This window comes from Phaethon aethereus, assembly GCF_964289735.1.
Source record: "Phaethon aethereus genome assembly, chromosome: 2".
Lineage (NCBI taxonomy): Eukaryota > Metazoa > Chordata > Aves > Phaethontiformes > Phaethontidae > Phaethon > Phaethon aethereus.
This window is the reverse complement of record NC_138582.1, coordinates 23,561,238-23,577,751: the sequence shown is the minus strand read 5'-3', so window position 1 is coordinate 23,577,751 and position 16,514 is coordinate 23,561,238. Positions and strand designations below refer to the sequence as shown.

The 16,514-nt window shown below is 38.4% G+C and overlaps 1 protein-coding gene across 1 annotated transcript; it reads right to left on the bottom strand.

Annotated features, from left to right (window-relative positions):
• Positions 1 to 2,524: 2,524 nt before the first annotated feature.
• On the bottom strand, positions 2,525 to 15,113 carry AZIN1 (antizyme inhibitor 1; the record flags this gene model as incomplete). The annotated part of the gene is made up of 10 exons (XM_082014637.1): positions 2,525 to 2,636; positions 3,258 to 3,472; positions 3,645 to 3,763; positions 4,331 to 4,496; positions 5,592 to 5,666; positions 6,775 to 6,856; positions 8,625 to 8,759; positions 12,335 to 12,507; positions 12,794 to 12,967; positions 15,012 to 15,113. 10 exons carry the CDS (start codon positions 15,111 to 15,113, stop codon positions 2,525 to 2,527), a joined length of 1,353 nt encoding a protein of 450 aa, XP_081870763.1.
• Positions 15,114 to 16,514: the final 1,401 nt, after the last annotated feature.

Here is a 16,514-nt window from a genome sequence, read left to right as displayed (position 1 = left end):
GCAAGATCAAGCACTAGAGGGAAATGTGGCACCCACCCAGCTACCAGGGGCTAACAGCAAGGGCTTCCCCCCCCCCCCCCCCCCCGCGGTAATCTGATTTTTCACTTTTAAAGCATCTGGTTCTGTTCGGTTTTGGATTTTTTTTAAAGCAGGGTTCAAACCTGTATAAGCTTACTATGAAACACATTAAAGTCTACTCCACTCCTGTCCCTAAAAAAGCAGCAGAGTGTTTATGAAGTGGCAACACATCCAGTGGTGGATCCAGGGCACCCACTTTTATTTCAAGCCAACATAAGCCAGTCATGAAGCTGCTCAGATGCACAAGGAGAAGGCAGGATCATTTTCTCCCATTCCTGAGGAATAACTGGCACCACCAGCGACACCCACGCTGCCTCAGGTTGTGGCCCCAGATCTGCCTTGGGAAGTGGTATGCAGACAGGAGGGCTGTACCAGGGAAGCACTGCAGGCCAGAGCAGGTGGGATGAGCCATTCTGTGATGCACTGAAACACTGTTTGATAGCAACAGATGCAAAGAAATTCCAGCCACTGCAGCACACTGTCAGGGCTACAAGAGCAGCAGCCTCGGTCAGCAAGAGGAGTTGCTGGTGCCTATCAAGCACAACAGAGCTACATTAGCTCAAAGTACTATATAGAAAACATGCAGCTTTTATATTTCATGTAAAACTGAATAGCAATCACAATATAAATAGTAACACTTGGCAAATCAAACTGAATACATACTGTGTTCAAACTCCAGGTTGTTTTTAATGGCAAACTGTCTTGAAGTACAAGGAGTATTTCTGCTGACCACTGTATTGTTTATGGAGGAATTTATAAGTTAACATTAAAACAACTCTCCTTAAGACTGCATAACAGAATCTTATCTTCAGCAACTGTAATTTGTATTTAGTCAAAAACCATGCAGCAGTCTGTTTTGTCTAGAGTCCATATCACTTCTTGAAACAACTATAGGTTAAAAAAACAAAAACAAAGCCAGCTTTCCCATTATCATTTACTCCCTTTTCTACTTCCACATTTAAGTTTAATAAATATTTCCTGGACTGTTTCTTCAAAACATGAGCTATTTTGTACCTCTTCTGTCAGAACAGTTTTACAGGCCAGCTGAGTTCAAATTGAGAATTTTATTTTCAAGTAAAAGTTCATCAAGTTTTGTGAAAATACACACACAACCAAAAGGGAGAAAAAATTTTAACCCTTTAGTTGGTTAAAATCCCCTTTGACTACAGAATCCAGAACTTGATGCACTATGTCAAAGCCCTGATGGCCCTTCTCTTCCTTCCCCCAGCTTCCAAGTAGGGGAAGTTGAAATGAGAAAGTAAGAAAAGGATCTTAAAGAAATCCAGAGGCTCCAGTAGCCTAATAAGGAAATCCTCTGAACAGTTTGGGCAGTTCCAGTAGCACTTCCAGTAGTGTGCTTTACCTTTACTTTATGGATATATATTTAAGTAAAGTCAGGCACAAGAGAGCATTGAGGTTTCTGAAGACTCATGTAGCCCTTCTCTTAGGAGTCAGTACTACACAGAACTAACCGAAGTCAGAAGTTAGACTCTTCAATAAATGCCATTAGAAAAAAAAAGAGCTAAAAAGGTTCTGTGACAACTTGCAGAGCTGGACTCGCCCATGGTACCTCAGGGGCACTACATGCACACTAGCTAAAAGACTACCTCTTCTGTGCACATCCGTATCTACTGCAGGTTTGCTGTTAAGAACTGAATCTAAGGTCATACTCTAAAAAACACACCACAAATTGCCCTTTAGCCTTCCAGGAACTTACATGACTTTCACATCATACAGGTTTATCAATCTGAAATTTTTTTAGGGTTTAATACAAAGCTGAAGTAACAGGCTAGAGAAAAGAAGGCTTCTCAAAACAATCATGTGTGCATCTATTTTATAGTTACCTCTTCTGCCTAGCCCCTCCCAAAGTTAGCCTGAAAAACATTAAAATCTACACAAAGTTTTATTGCAATCATACAAGGGATACAACAAGGGTCAAATACAACAAATACTATGATGCAATTTTACATTTATTAAACTACAGTTCAAAGCACAAATTTACACATTCTAGATACACTAAACATCTAATGAAGTCACACTGGTCTCCCACTGACATTTGATATATCTGGGCGAAAGACAATAACTTTACAAGACTTTTCTAACAGGAATCCTTAGTATAAAAACTGTGTACTTGTATGTAAACTGTTGAAGAACCCAAGTGATGGGTTTCCATCTCCACTAAGTCATCCATTTTGTTGCATATTTAAACGCTCAGGGGTTGAATGAACTTGATTTTAAATTTGGACGCCATTATCTAACCCTCCCACGCCCCAGTGAATTGTAGCTGTAGCTTGTTTTGCCTGGTCCCCATTAACTATTACTATGTTTTCAAGTTTTGAAGAGAATGAATTGAATTCAAGATTGTTCCATTTCTTCCACACTGGAATGTTGACCAGACAAACTACAGACTTGCAACTGCAGGTCTAAATGAAGCGTTAATGCCTGTTTAAGCTGCAGTGGAAAAGCGGTCTTCTGGGCTCAGCTGAATGCAAGAAGGCACAAAGAAGAAGTTCTTCATCAATGTGTCTGAAGCAATTCCAGCATCTTGCATCTCATCCCTGCAGCAGAAAAGGATGAGAGTTGTAATAGGGTGTTTTCATATACAATTTCATATCAGAGACCAGTCCTGAATATAGCACTTGACATCTAACTGCCCCTGGAGAGGTTGGCCCCAGTCTCAGCAGACGGGAGAACCAGCTACGTAGGTGCTTGGCACACAGAAAGGCTGCGACTCTCCACTGGCAGAAGTGCAGTGCCCTGGCTGCCTCGGCATTGCTCTCACCATCACAACAGCGTTACTGCCCTTCCTGCCTACGACGATGGTGTTAACCTTGTATGCAAGCTGCAGTAACTAGTGTTGGGAAAGCTCGAAGGTTGATGTCAAGCAGCAGAAGGCTTTACAACTACCACTAAACTTGGAGTCAACATTAGGTATTTTGCTTTCCTTTGTCAACCTTAAAGCCAAGTAGGCATTTTACCACAGGTCCCAGTTTAGTCTTAGCAAAGTCAGAATATTAAAAAAACACCAGAAACTCAAACCCACAACCTGAAAAGGCACACTCTTGCCCTCAGTTGCATCTTCCTATATTTGACATCAAATGTAATTTATACTTGGCAGTAAGTGCACACTCTTTAAGGATGTGAAAGCAATCTTGCCACTATGAAGAGAATTTTCTTACCAGTCACTGAAAGACATCATGTAGTAAATCAGTGGCCTCTGATAGTCGTTAAAGGTAGACTGTTCACCTAAGGTACCAGAACCCATATTATCAAAGATCAGCCAATCTCCAACACTCAGCTCAGGAAGAAGACAGTTTTCCACAATTTGATCAAGCTCATCACAGGATGGACCCCAAAGGCTGCTTGCAAACAGAGGCTCATCTTCCTTGTATTTCTAAAAGGAAATGATCCAGGTAATTCAGGCTTCAGTTTATTGAATAAGAAAGTTTTCAAGTATACATAAGGATAATTTCATAAATAATGTGTTATATACATATAAAGTGTTAAATATATAGAAAAAATAAAAAATATACAGTCTATCTCTGAAGAATACAAAAAGGACTCACCTTGTGAACCTCTGGGATAGTACTCAGTTTCTCAGACAATTTACTTGCAAAAGAACCATAAACACCATCATTTATGTAATATGTAAATACTGGTTCATCATCATTCCTGGTTTGCTCCACTGGAAGTAAAAAAAGAAGTTATCTTGCATGCCATTTTTTGTCACAAGTAGCCCTTCTGCAATCTAATTCAAGTCAGGAGAAAGCAGTTGACAAGGTGGTTCCTTATATACTGGAATGGGAGACTTATGAGCAGAGTAATCCGCATGAGATCAGATTATAAAATCAGTTGTAACATTAATGTGAGGCTTAATAAATTAATACTTTCAGTAGTAATCACTATTAATAACATAAATCCAATTTCTACTTTAGCAGAGAAGCAGCTTGCTCTATGGTATGTTCTTCTACGTTCTTCTAACACATAACCTTCTAATACACCTTCTGTAAAGCACCCAGTATAGGTAACACTATTTAGTGTTAATCATTATAGTAAGGAAACAACAAGTGCCACATAAATGTAACAAAAGTGAGATACACAGATAATGTATGGGCAGAACCCAAAAGGCAGATTACAATGCAAGCATCAGGGAATGTATTAAATAGGCTGAAACACACTAGTCCATTCTGACTAAGAGTGGGCAGTTATTGGTACCGATTCCTAACGCATAAAAGATAAATACAAGCCTTACCTCCAGAATGAAGAAGTTTATCATACGCAACAGCCTTCTTTGCAATGATGTTAACTGCTAGTGTAAATGCAGATGAAACATAGTAACACCCAGGCTCTGCAATCATATTAACACCAGATTCCTTAGGAAAGTAGACATCCAGCAATGGCCTGATGACATGATTAACCTAGGAAATTGTCAGGGGTAAGACCAGTCAAACTCAGCTTATGTATATAGCACATACACACACTTTCAATCAGCAACAGTTTTAGTGAGCACACCAAAAGCTTACTCTGTTCCTCAATTCTCTGAGAAGTGTTACCAGAGGTCCAAAATTTACAGAAGTGTTTAAGAAAATAGGTCATTCTGCTGAACACTGAAGATTGAGTTCCATGAGCCCAAGTACTACACAGTCCCTCCTCCCAACCAAAGTTCAAGTTGTGGTACACTCAAGACTGCACAAGTAATTTCAAAGTTTGTCCAGCGCAACAGATAACCTAAAATTACATATGAATGCAGAAGAACAAGGGCCTTCTTGTGATCAGTTCTCAATACTGTTGTATCAGAAACAGAATTAATTATTTAATACTGATGCTCAAATCTTAAGCCAGAGGTTTCAAAATTAACAAGTAATTTGAACAAGTAACTGAGCAGTTAGAATGAAGAAAGAAAAGCCCTGATTGCTGTTAGTAACTTTTCACTGAATCACTTTTGCTGTCCTACATGCAAGGAGTTTGTCTTTAAGACTACGTAACAGTGTAAACAGCTTATGCTGTTTTATGTGCCACTGCATACCAAAGATCCCATTCAGGCCAAATCAAAGGCTAGCCAAAGCAAAGATAAAAGCAAGACCTTTAGTCTTCAGTTCTGAAGTACCAGATACTTTCACACAGTAGCAATATGGTTTATGATCCAAAGCATGCTAAGCAATCCTGACCCAAACCATGCAATAGAGTAACCAGCTGGACAACAGTAGTCAACTGCCAGAAGAACTGAGTTACTACTGTTAAAGTGGCTTAGGATAGTAATTTATTCTGTGACATGCTTAAATCAGCATTTACCCAATATGAACAGGCTTAAAAAAGAAATAATGATCACCTCCAAGGACTGATTACACTATCCACAATAAAGAATATAAACCCAATTATTTTATCTTATAAATTACAGTCTAACATGGAATTTAGAACAGGTTTCAGCTATCAAGGTTAGTTGCAGTTTGAAGGTTAAACACTTCAGCCTCCTAAATCAAAATTAGAGTTTCAACTTCCAATACACTGCATACCTCTTCCAGCTGAAGTTCTGAACCTGTGAAGCCTCCACCGATATCCAACATGTTCATCTTAAAGCCAAATTCTTCCTAAAATGCACAGGCAGAACGTAAGTACAAAAACAGCTGTAACAGTAAAAATATTTTATGTTGTTCCTTGCTGTGGTTGTTTTCTATGTACTTATACTTTTAGCATATTTAGCAGAGTATGTCTAATGACGGAGTAACAGCATCATAGAAGTTAGTACAGCTCCATTAAACCTAGCCATAATAGCATTGGGACATCAGTAGAGGCTGGTTACACATTTCTCAAGTAGAAGTCCCACAGCCAACGTTAACTCCCATCTTGTGGCATTTGTTATATTCAGACAGTGTTTGCTGAGCAGGGTGGTACATTCTGACAGAAGAAAGTTTTAGGAATTTACAAATATGTGTAATTCAAGTCTTTTGGATAGTGCATGTGACAAGACCGCTACAATGAATTTGCACAAAGATCAGTGAGAACTTCAGCTCTGTTGCTCTCCATGTGTTACCAGTCACAGCTAATGCACTAACTGCAGTAATAAGAGCAAAGAGACTTGCAGTCTTTTCTATGTAGTTTGAGCTTCTCATTTACAGGAAGACAGATGTTCAGAGACAGGATTTTTTTAATTTTGGAATAAGAGAAAGACACAGAGCATGTAAGACTCACAAAAGTCGTCTGAAGCCTCCAACAAATCCATTCCTCTTCATCCAAATTTGGATATTCCCCCCCCGCAACATGACACTTATTTCTTATGAGGCTGAGTTATTAATATCAGGTCACATGCACCGAAGTAGCGGTTATATCACAATAAATGCCAGCACACAAATGCTTAATATTTTAACATAACTTAAAAGTGTCAACTGTGTATTTGCAGGACTGAGATCTGAATTTCAAAAAGCGTTTACCAAAAGTGGGAAACTAATTTTTATTTGAAAATAGCTACTGCCTGTCAGTGGGACAGTATTCATTAGCCTTTGTCCACAACTAGGATTATAAAGTTTGTTTTACCTCCACCATGTCTCACAATGGAGTACTTACTCCCTTATTAAGAGTTCAGTTTCCTACACTGGTACGTTTTGGAAATAATGTAGTTGGCTTGTTAGTATGATTGTAATAGAATAGAATGGTCCTCTACTGCAGCAGTTGCACATATATGTGTATGTATCTACTTACAGCCATGTCAAACACACACCGAGCATCAGATATGGCATGAATGTATGTTTGCAGTTCCTTGCAAGAGCCTGAAACATGAAATCTGAAAGAAATAAAAACACAGTTAATACACTGAACCATGCAGCTTTCAGACTAAGTTGTTTCACTATCTAAAACAGCAATGGAAGCAATTTGTTTCCAAGTGGCTCAAGACAATCTTGCATGATAATACAGTAACTGCAAAGAACAAGCTCAGATGACTACCTTTATTCCATTGGATCTTGCTCTTAATGCTAAGAATGGCAAGATATTCTATATCCAACAATATTCTCATCTAAGAAATAACAGATTTGCCAAACCCTTCAGCCCTCACCATCAAAGTAGTTAAAATTTGTTCTTCAGCGGGTGCCAATGCCAACACAGTGCCTTGTATACAGTCTCCCCCCTCTTACCCTACTTTGTATTGCCTTGCCTGTATACCCTCTCTCCTGGCCCATCCAGTTTTCTTCTCAAAGCTAGGGCTGTACTGTGCACTATCTACTCTCTCCAACATTTGAGAGAGGGTAAGGAGGTGTGTCCCACTGCCACCCTGTTCTGAAGCTTCTTCACCCCAGGCCAGGTCCTAGTTTCACAGCAAGGCCAAACAGGCCGGTGGGCAGGACGTTGGAAGCAGAGAAGTACTGATGCCTCCCACAAGCTCCTGAACCTGCCCTAGTTCCCTGTCCAAAAGGTTTAAGTACTGCCATAATACTGCTAATAACTGAGGTGCTAAAACAAGCGTAAACATGCCCATGGGTTTCCTAAAGACTAGTATGGTCTGCTGGCTCTGGACAGACCATACACACACCCATCTGAGCCACAACACTCTCTACTCCAAGTCTAGTCCTTTAAGGAATGCCACTGAGGCAAAGGTCACATTTTAAACCTACTTACTTGAAAGCACTGGGGATTTTTTTAATAAACACAAAAAGCCTTGTGATTTTTTTTGTTACAGTTACTTTAGACATTATATAAAAGATACATTTTCTCAGTAGTATCATCTAATTTTTAAACACATTTGTCATTTGTAATGATTACAGTACATTTATGCTTTAATTTAACATCAAACAGATTTACATCAAAACAATTGTGGTTTAAATCCTCAAAATCTGGCTTCCATTTTACATACTTTACTGTCTTGATGACCCACCCTTTTACTTGTTTGGTTTCCATCTTAAAACATTCATGAGCATGTGATACATTAGTAGCTGAAGGCAGACAGAACAAAGACTTGTGCATACATTTTTCTTCCACATAGTAAAATCTTTGTCAAACTTCAAATTAAAATACCCCAGATCATTTGGAAGCTCTCAGGACACTAGGATTCATTCCTACCATCTGTGAGTCAAAAAAATTATCTGAGTATTTTGTCTTGGTACAATCAAAGAGTGACAGAGGACTTAACTCAGAAAATCCAACCCCATGTTCATCTTGTTCAAAGTCTGCCCAAGCTATTCCATGCTATACTAGCACTTCTGTTATGCTGTTTATTGCTGGAAAAATAGAAATCGAGTTACCACAGAAGTTCAAGAGTACAACTAGGAAGCAGGAGAGGCTTCTAAACTTTGCTTTTATGATGACAGAAGGATTTCTGATACTCTATTTCAAATTGCTTTGATGTCTGTAATAGTTACTTTGTTTCACACTAGTTTTCGCTTGTATATTAGTGCTTTGCTTGCAAGCAAAAACTCACCTAAAAAATTGTTTGCATTTGTGCTTTTTTTTTTAAGAAACCCTATAAAATAGTGCGGGGGGATGATCTTTTTTTATCCTACATCAAGTACATCGTACAAACATCTGCTCAGCCAGCAGAGAACAATAAAGTCACTCACTTGACACCAACTATTTGGACTCCCAACTCCTTAGCACATTCCATGAGGTGCCTACAGTTCTTCAGGGTGGTGCCAAACTTCATATTCATCTCCTCATCAGCAGTAATGTCTTCTGTGGCAATGTGCAGTAAGAGCCTAAGAGAAGGGGAAGATGATTTGGGCAGTTGGTTTACATCATCAGCACATGTGAAGCCTGAAGACTGTCAGAAGTGTGTTGATTATGTTGTCATTACTCCAGCTCCATCGATGGATGAGTCAAGTGAACCTAATAAAAACAATCCTGTACAGAGAAAAAACTAGCAATTAGGGGCTAAAACATGGAGCCAACAAGGACAAGGGATTTCGAAATGCAGCAACTAAGACTTTTGCAGCAGCAAGAGTCTGTTCAGTGCTGTAATAAAAGAGAATGTTACCTTCTAATAAAGTATACTACCCCATAAAACCATTAAGACTGTAATATGCTTTTCCCATCTCTCTCCTCCTTTCTAGTCAAGAGGAGAGCATGAAGATTCCCCTTCAGTCAGTCACATATCAGCTTTGGTTAAACCCAGCATCTGGAGAATACCAGGATGACACACTGAAAGCACAGCCTGGCCACATCCCTCCACCTCTCTCCTGGTTGAGCACATGGACTGGTGATGGGGTGGGTGTCTCAGTCCATTCCCTGCCCCTTCTTCCAGGGCCCTTGTGGAGGAGGAAGGCATCAAGTACCATCTCTTACAGTCTTATGTAGTGAGACAGCTTCCTTCCTCCAGTCAAAGCCTCATTCTGGACAGGTTTGGCAAACTGTAGTGCCAGTGTTAACTGTTTCCTACATTAAAGTAACACTTGAGTGGCAAAGGCATGTTCACATCAAAACCTCTAGAGGTATACCCCCCAAACCTCACCAATTCAAGCTGCTGTCCACTGAGAAAGTCACTCCTCCCCACCACCACCAAGATCAATTAATGAGCCATGTGGTAAACAGAACAGAAGTTTCATGACATACACAGACTGTACAGCGCACATTACATTTAACCACGATGGAGAGCATAAACAAATGGCAGCAGCTCTGCACCAAAAGTGAAATAGTTCTTTTGAAGACATGCAACAAGCCAAACTTAGCCTAGCTGCTACAAAATCCATTTTGGCCTAACAGCTACCTTGACTTCCAAAAGCCCTTTCCAAATGTCTCATGTGTTTAAAATACATTTTGTAAAGAGCAAAACAAAAAAAAATCTCACATTCTCACACAGGTTGCTCAGCAATCCCTGTTGATTTTAAATTTATACCACTTCATCTTGAAAAACTGTGACTAGCCTCTCATTTCCTTCCTCTCCTCTAGCACAGACAATTCTGTTCAAGAAATCTTTGGTTAAACAGTATTTTGTAAAGCATTTGGAAAGAGTGCTAGATGTAACAAAAACTTGTCAAAAGTTGAACTCTAAAATACGAAAAAATTTTACATCCTTAATGTGAGGTTCCAAACCATAGTATTAAGTTTGGACAAAACAATTTCTTAAAGACTTCCAGTGTTAAATTTTATTGATTGTTATGGCAGCTTTGTGAGTCAACATATTTTTCTAGTGCAAGCAACTGAAAAAGTGTAATTCTGATTTCTAGTAATCTAGTAGAATTCTTCCTGTGTTTCAGCCAGTTAGAGCAGGGGTAGAAGAGGATCTGTGTGTTTGGGGATTTTGTTTATTTTTAAGGAAGCATTGATACTTTCAACAACCATGCTTCTACTGGAGCTCTTAGGACACCAGCAACCTTAGCAGTTACACTTTGCCTGGAAAAATCCAAAGGTATAAAGACATGAAAGACTAAGCATTCCTTTCTGACATTTCTCCTCTTTCTAAAGAAAAAAAAAACAATTGCAAACAACTGCACTCATTTGAGTTACTAAGACTTCCAAAGGCAGAAACATCAATTTAAAGAGACCCACACGTTACCGAGTTTAGTGCAGAAAGTCACCAGAATTTTCAGAAGATGAGAAGGAGAATTACAGCTTTCTAAGCAGGATTTCCTCAGCCAAAGCATAATTAGCTTCATCTACAAAAAGACAACCTAGCTGTAACAACCACACATGGGAAGAGCAAGGCTATATAAAGGCTTTGACTTTTTGAAACTATACCAAGGAAGAGAAAGAAGAAAACTCATAGTTGTCACTTCAGCATCAAAGTTTTAATGACCTGAATAAGAGAATTCTAATAAAACAAGCAAACAAATCTCTACCTAGTAGGAGAGCTGGAGATCAGGTTTCTAGAAAAATTTAGATGACAAGTTGCAGTTCTTTCATAGAAATTGAATTTTTTGTCCTTGGTAAACAGGAACTTTTTCAAGTATTAGGCTATGGGATCCTTGAAAAGCAGTAAAGAGTTTATATTGTTTTTCTCTAGCTCATGGAACTCCTTCATTCTGTCTCTTTGCTTCACAATTTCTCTGACTTAAGAAAAATCTGCATCCTAACTTCTCTTGCTGTGGATGTTACCATAGACAACATCTTCTAAAAGAGGCTATTAAAGCCAAGTGTAAAAGCTAACAAAACACTAAAAACACCAGTGATAACTGATAAAACGCTAATGACTTAAGAGACAGCTTTAGTTTTGCTAAGGCTTTCAAATGCAGGGAGTATGACAAGGCCAGCATTTTACATAGAATTATTTATCATACATAACATTCTTTGCACAGGAAGTACTCTTCAGTATGCAAAGCACTGACAGGCTTCCATGAAGTATAATCACTAGAAACAACAATATTAACTCTCAAGGTAGTTTAAAAAAGAAAAATAACAACCAGGTGGGATGAGCAGAGTCTCCAGACACTGAACTTGGTAGAATCTTCCCAATTCTATAACTATGGCCACAGTTTTGGGAGAAGACACGACACTAAGGACTGTCTAAGAACAAAGGGCTTTGTAAAGGATGTCAGGAACTCAGTTTATTAGTGCACTCTGCTGACATTTGTGGGAAGCTATACCTCATTCATCACTGGAAAACACTGTAATGTTCACTTAGGCTCTGACTCCAAATTTCTTGAAGGTGTGGCCCACAGCCCAAGTACGGATATGCAAGGGACATAATGTGAGCCCCTATCAGTCCTAAAGAGACCACGAGATATTGGCAGCAATAAAACTATTGTATTTAACAATGCGAACATCAGCTTTGATCAATTCTCTACAGAAAGCACCTGGGTCAATACTGAAGTAACTAAAACCAGAACTTGAGTCAAATTTCTCACTCTGAACAGTGGGGAAATACCTGCAGGCATATTTAACAGCCCTGCAGAGCATGCCCAAACCTTAGATGGGACCCAATGCACATGCTCATTCACTGACAGTCTCAGTCCTGACTTCAGCTAAAGCCACTAATATCAAAACAAAATACCCTGAGAGAAAACACTGAAGCCACAACAGAGCAGGAGGAAGATATACTTGCAGATGATGAAGTGCCAGACTTCTGAAGTTTAATCACTGAAACCTTTACATGAAGATTGCCCTATGAAATCAAAATGCAAGATTTCTCCCAAAACAAGGGCTGAGGAAGCTGAGACCCAGTAGGGGAAAAGTTGCAAAAAAGCTACCTTCAAAAGAGACAGAAAAGAGAAAAATAGATACAAGTGAGTTGTATTAAAGAAGCCATGTACCTTGCTTGCAACTCAAACAACCCAGAACACAGGCAAAATTGAAGTTTCCACCACATAAAAAGCAAAACCAGAATTTTAACACTTACTTAGCATTTGGATGGTTACGTGCAATTTTCTTCAGCTCAATATCATTGTCACAAGTCATGATGTTTATCCCAGCTTTCGCTGCATACTTTATCTGAGAAGCTTGCTTGCAAGGATTTGTATATATAATGTTTTCAGGAGAAATGCCCAGGTCTTGTACCAATGCCATTTCAGACTGAAAAACAGGAGCATACCAGAGTTTGACAGAGCTTAGTGCACTATCTTTACCGAATTTTTATTAGATGTGCTCTAGTACTGTACCAAATAGTCAAATGCACTAAACAGAAAACTATCCACTGCTTCTAGGGTAGAAGTATAGATTTTCAATAGCCAGTTACACAGGACGCAATTTAAATTACGTTATTTGTAACCATGGCACTTAATACCAAAAAGCTGATTTTAAAACAGCAGACAGATAGAAGAAAATAAGGCACACAGATACACAGAAAACAAAAACTTACTTTACTGGAACATGCAAATCCAACACCAAGGGTTCCCAAAATTTCAAGTACACCTGGAGTAGAATTGCATCTTACAGGATAAAATGGTTTTATTGGCGCCATCACATTCTGCCATTGTATGTTCTTCTTTACAAGCTTTCCAAGATCACCAACATAAAATGCTCTTTTTCCAGCCTAAAAAAAAGGAAATAGGAAAATAAAAGTGTCTGAAACTGCAGGTTCTCTGTCCAAACAAACAACCCATGAAACAGTCTTAAAGAATTAGGTACATTTTCTTTTCATCTTGCTGTTAACTTTTAGGTTAGACCTTGAACAATGCTCATATTTACTTTCACCTACCAATTTGAACTAGTTTAAAAAAAAAAGGGAATACCTACCACTTCATAGATACTATGATTGCAACTTAGACAATATTCTGAGATTCCTGAACAAAAGATACTATTCAAATGCCAAATGCTGATTTTATCTAAAAAATAGATTATGTTACAAATCTCTTCCATCTTTGTATTTTCAGAAGTCTGCAACTTTTTGGAAGGAAGAAAATCCACTGGGATGATAGCTTCCACAGTCTCAACATAATCTATAGCTTGTTATAGAAGGAATAAAATCTAATGCACTATCACTATTTTAACATCTAGCTAATAGCTCATGTTACTGAAAGTTTGTTTGATAATATGTTAATTCAGGAAGTCAAGTTTGAGACTGTTCTCCACATCTTGTGAAGCAAAAAGTTCAAATAGAATTTTAAGAACTAGACTCTGCAACCTTAACACACTTAAGTACACAATCTTTAAGAAAATGCACAGATAGTTTTCTGGAAACTGTTAACAGTCCCCCTTGTGCATCGTTGTTACCATAGTCTCAATATCAAGTCATGATGTGGATGTAGTGGATTAAAACCCAAACAGATCATTCTGTATTTGTTTATAATGTGCACTCAGTAAAATCCCTGTAAATGAATGGCCTACTGTCTATCAGTTGAAGACCATCAGAAAACATATAATCGATCTGAATTAAGACTGTACATCAGATGTTAAATTCTAGGACTTGACTTTTGCAGATATGAAACTATGTTGTGGCTTATTGTATACAATGTCTTTATTTCTGTTTAAAAAACAAATAGAAATTCCATCGGGTGGAAGCATACTGACCCCCTGTACGGGTCACCAGCAGGAATGGGATCTGGAGCTTTAGATCCATGGCACAGGCCTCTACCCCTTGAGCTAAAGGAGTAAATGAAAGCAGCAGGAGGCAGCTATCCTCTGTGAGCCAGCCAGTGGTTGGAGACATGACATGTTGCCAGTAGTTTACCTATTTATTTGCTAGACAGAAAAAGAATATTAGGAATCAGGATTTGGGAATCCTACACCTGAGTTCAGAAGGCCATGGGATTTAGCTATTTGCTGTACTACAGTTGAGCACTTGCATTTGAACATGAGTTCTGATAAACCAAGGGAAAAGTGAACAACTCATAGGTATGGCATATTAAGGATACAGGATTTGCTTTAAACTTTTTTTTAAACTTCTTTCTACAACCTTGTCTATAAAACAAAGGCTACAACATCTTCCTGCCTTCTTAGAAGCCAGTGGCACCTTATCCAATAAAACTATAACTGTATACATAGAATTATTTAAATTTCTTTCCAGTAGATTGCTCAACCTCATTTAGACCAGTTTATTTTGTTGTAAGAAAAAGGGTAGTCCCTCACAATATGCTTGTACCCATGTTTCCAATGGAGAGAAGGGTAATGGGAAGATGTATAACCATACAACTGTGATTGACCACAGAAATTTTAAACATGGCTTTAAACTGGCTCAGCATGTATGTTCGTCTAAACTTTGGCATATTTTTAGGGAAAGAGCAAAAACTCAGCAATATCCACTTGCCCAATTTCAGTTTTCTGGTCTAAACCCCATTGATAATAAAAATCTCTTCAAACAATGAGATGGGAACCTATATTTAATTACACCAACAAGACTACCTTCCTGCTAGCCAGACTCAGAGAGGCAAGAACTGTTGCCCAAACTTCCCCAAGAGAATTCAGCCCAAGGCAAACAAACAGCAAATAAGTAGAATTAGAACACAAAATTACTTTCTAAGGCAAGTTTGAGCTGACTGTTCCTCTGTTGCTGTCAGCTCATCAGTGGTAAATACCTTGACCTAGTTTGAAGACTTAGAAAACTAAACCAGAAGATTTGGAAAACTTACAAAACTTACGTGAGTATGTTCATAAATACAGTTGTCAATAACATCTGCAAGAGTTGCTCCTTCATCCAACAGGCCAATGGAGTAATTTGCATCCTCAAGAAATCCTTTCATCTCAGCCGTATTCCACAAAGCCGACAGTCATAAACCAAGAAACACAAGGGATGGGCTTCCAAGCCTTATATCCGGGTCCTTAAATTATGCAACAAACTGTACAAAGAAACACAAATCAATGGGAAAAGATGCACAAAGAACACTATGCCACTATTTAAACACTAGAAAGAGCTTTCTATAGCTGATTTACTACAAACAGTAACACATACACTCTACAAAAATAATTTTTTCCCCCCACTCTGTCCACCCTCAATTTGCCAGGGATAAGGGTAGTGCAATTCTACTGAAACCAAAAATAAAATAGAAGCTGCGTACTTCAAATCTGATACTAGCTTAAAGACAAGCAAGAAACCACTGATGCAAGGTTGTTCTTGAGAAGCATCCCAGTCTGCATGCATACTAATCTGTGCTGATCTTATTCAAACTATGAAAATACTGCAAGTGTAGCACACTTGTACAAACACCTCAGCTCAGCTATTCTCAAGTATAGCATCTTAAGTGACATTATTATTCAAGTATGCAACAGGAAGACTGTCTGTAATACAACATTTCTGCATTTTTTAACGGAAACCTGTTGTTTATTGATTAACTGATAGCACTGGCATTTGTTAAATTCATGTATTTATGTTAACAGACTGTTTTTTTAGATGCTAATTTATAACCATTGTCTCCACACACTCTATCTACTAGACATTTATTTTGTTGTTCAGTTCATAAAGTTACCTACAACAGTTAAAAATCTTCACTTCAGTAGAGGTTAACAGAAAGAAGCCACTAGCTAGAAGTAGTTTTAAAAATTACAATTATTCTCAGTAAGTGGAACTGGTATTAAGAAAAAGTAACAGTTCTAGCCCAACTTTATTTCCTCTTGTTTATTCTCAAACCTTCATTGCAAATTAGGTATCGTTTATAAGCAGTGCTTTCCAAAAGACAACATGAATCAACAAGGTCCCAAGACAGAAAACATTGTTAAAATATACACAGTCCTAGAACATGGATTAAATAGTCTCAAGTAAAAGTTGGTAGACAGCAGAGAACTACCAACAGCTCATTATATACCTTCATCAGCCTTACTTGATGAATACAACAATCTGCAGTTTACATGCCATTGCAATTTTTCTAATTGGAAGTATTGATAGAAACCAAACATTGCAGCTGAAGGTAAAAACACTTCACCAAGACTAAAAGCCAAGATGATCATTTTGGCCTCACAGCCACAAGGCCATGATATTAGCTCTGTCTCATGTTTCTTCCACCACCACTTATTTGCAAGCTAAGTTTGGTTAACACTGTTAATGATATGAACAAAGTTACTTTTGCTCAAACTAATACCAAGACAACTATGCAACAGTTGCTCCTGCTTGTTATTACACCCAATAATAGGAAAAGAGCCAGCAGAGT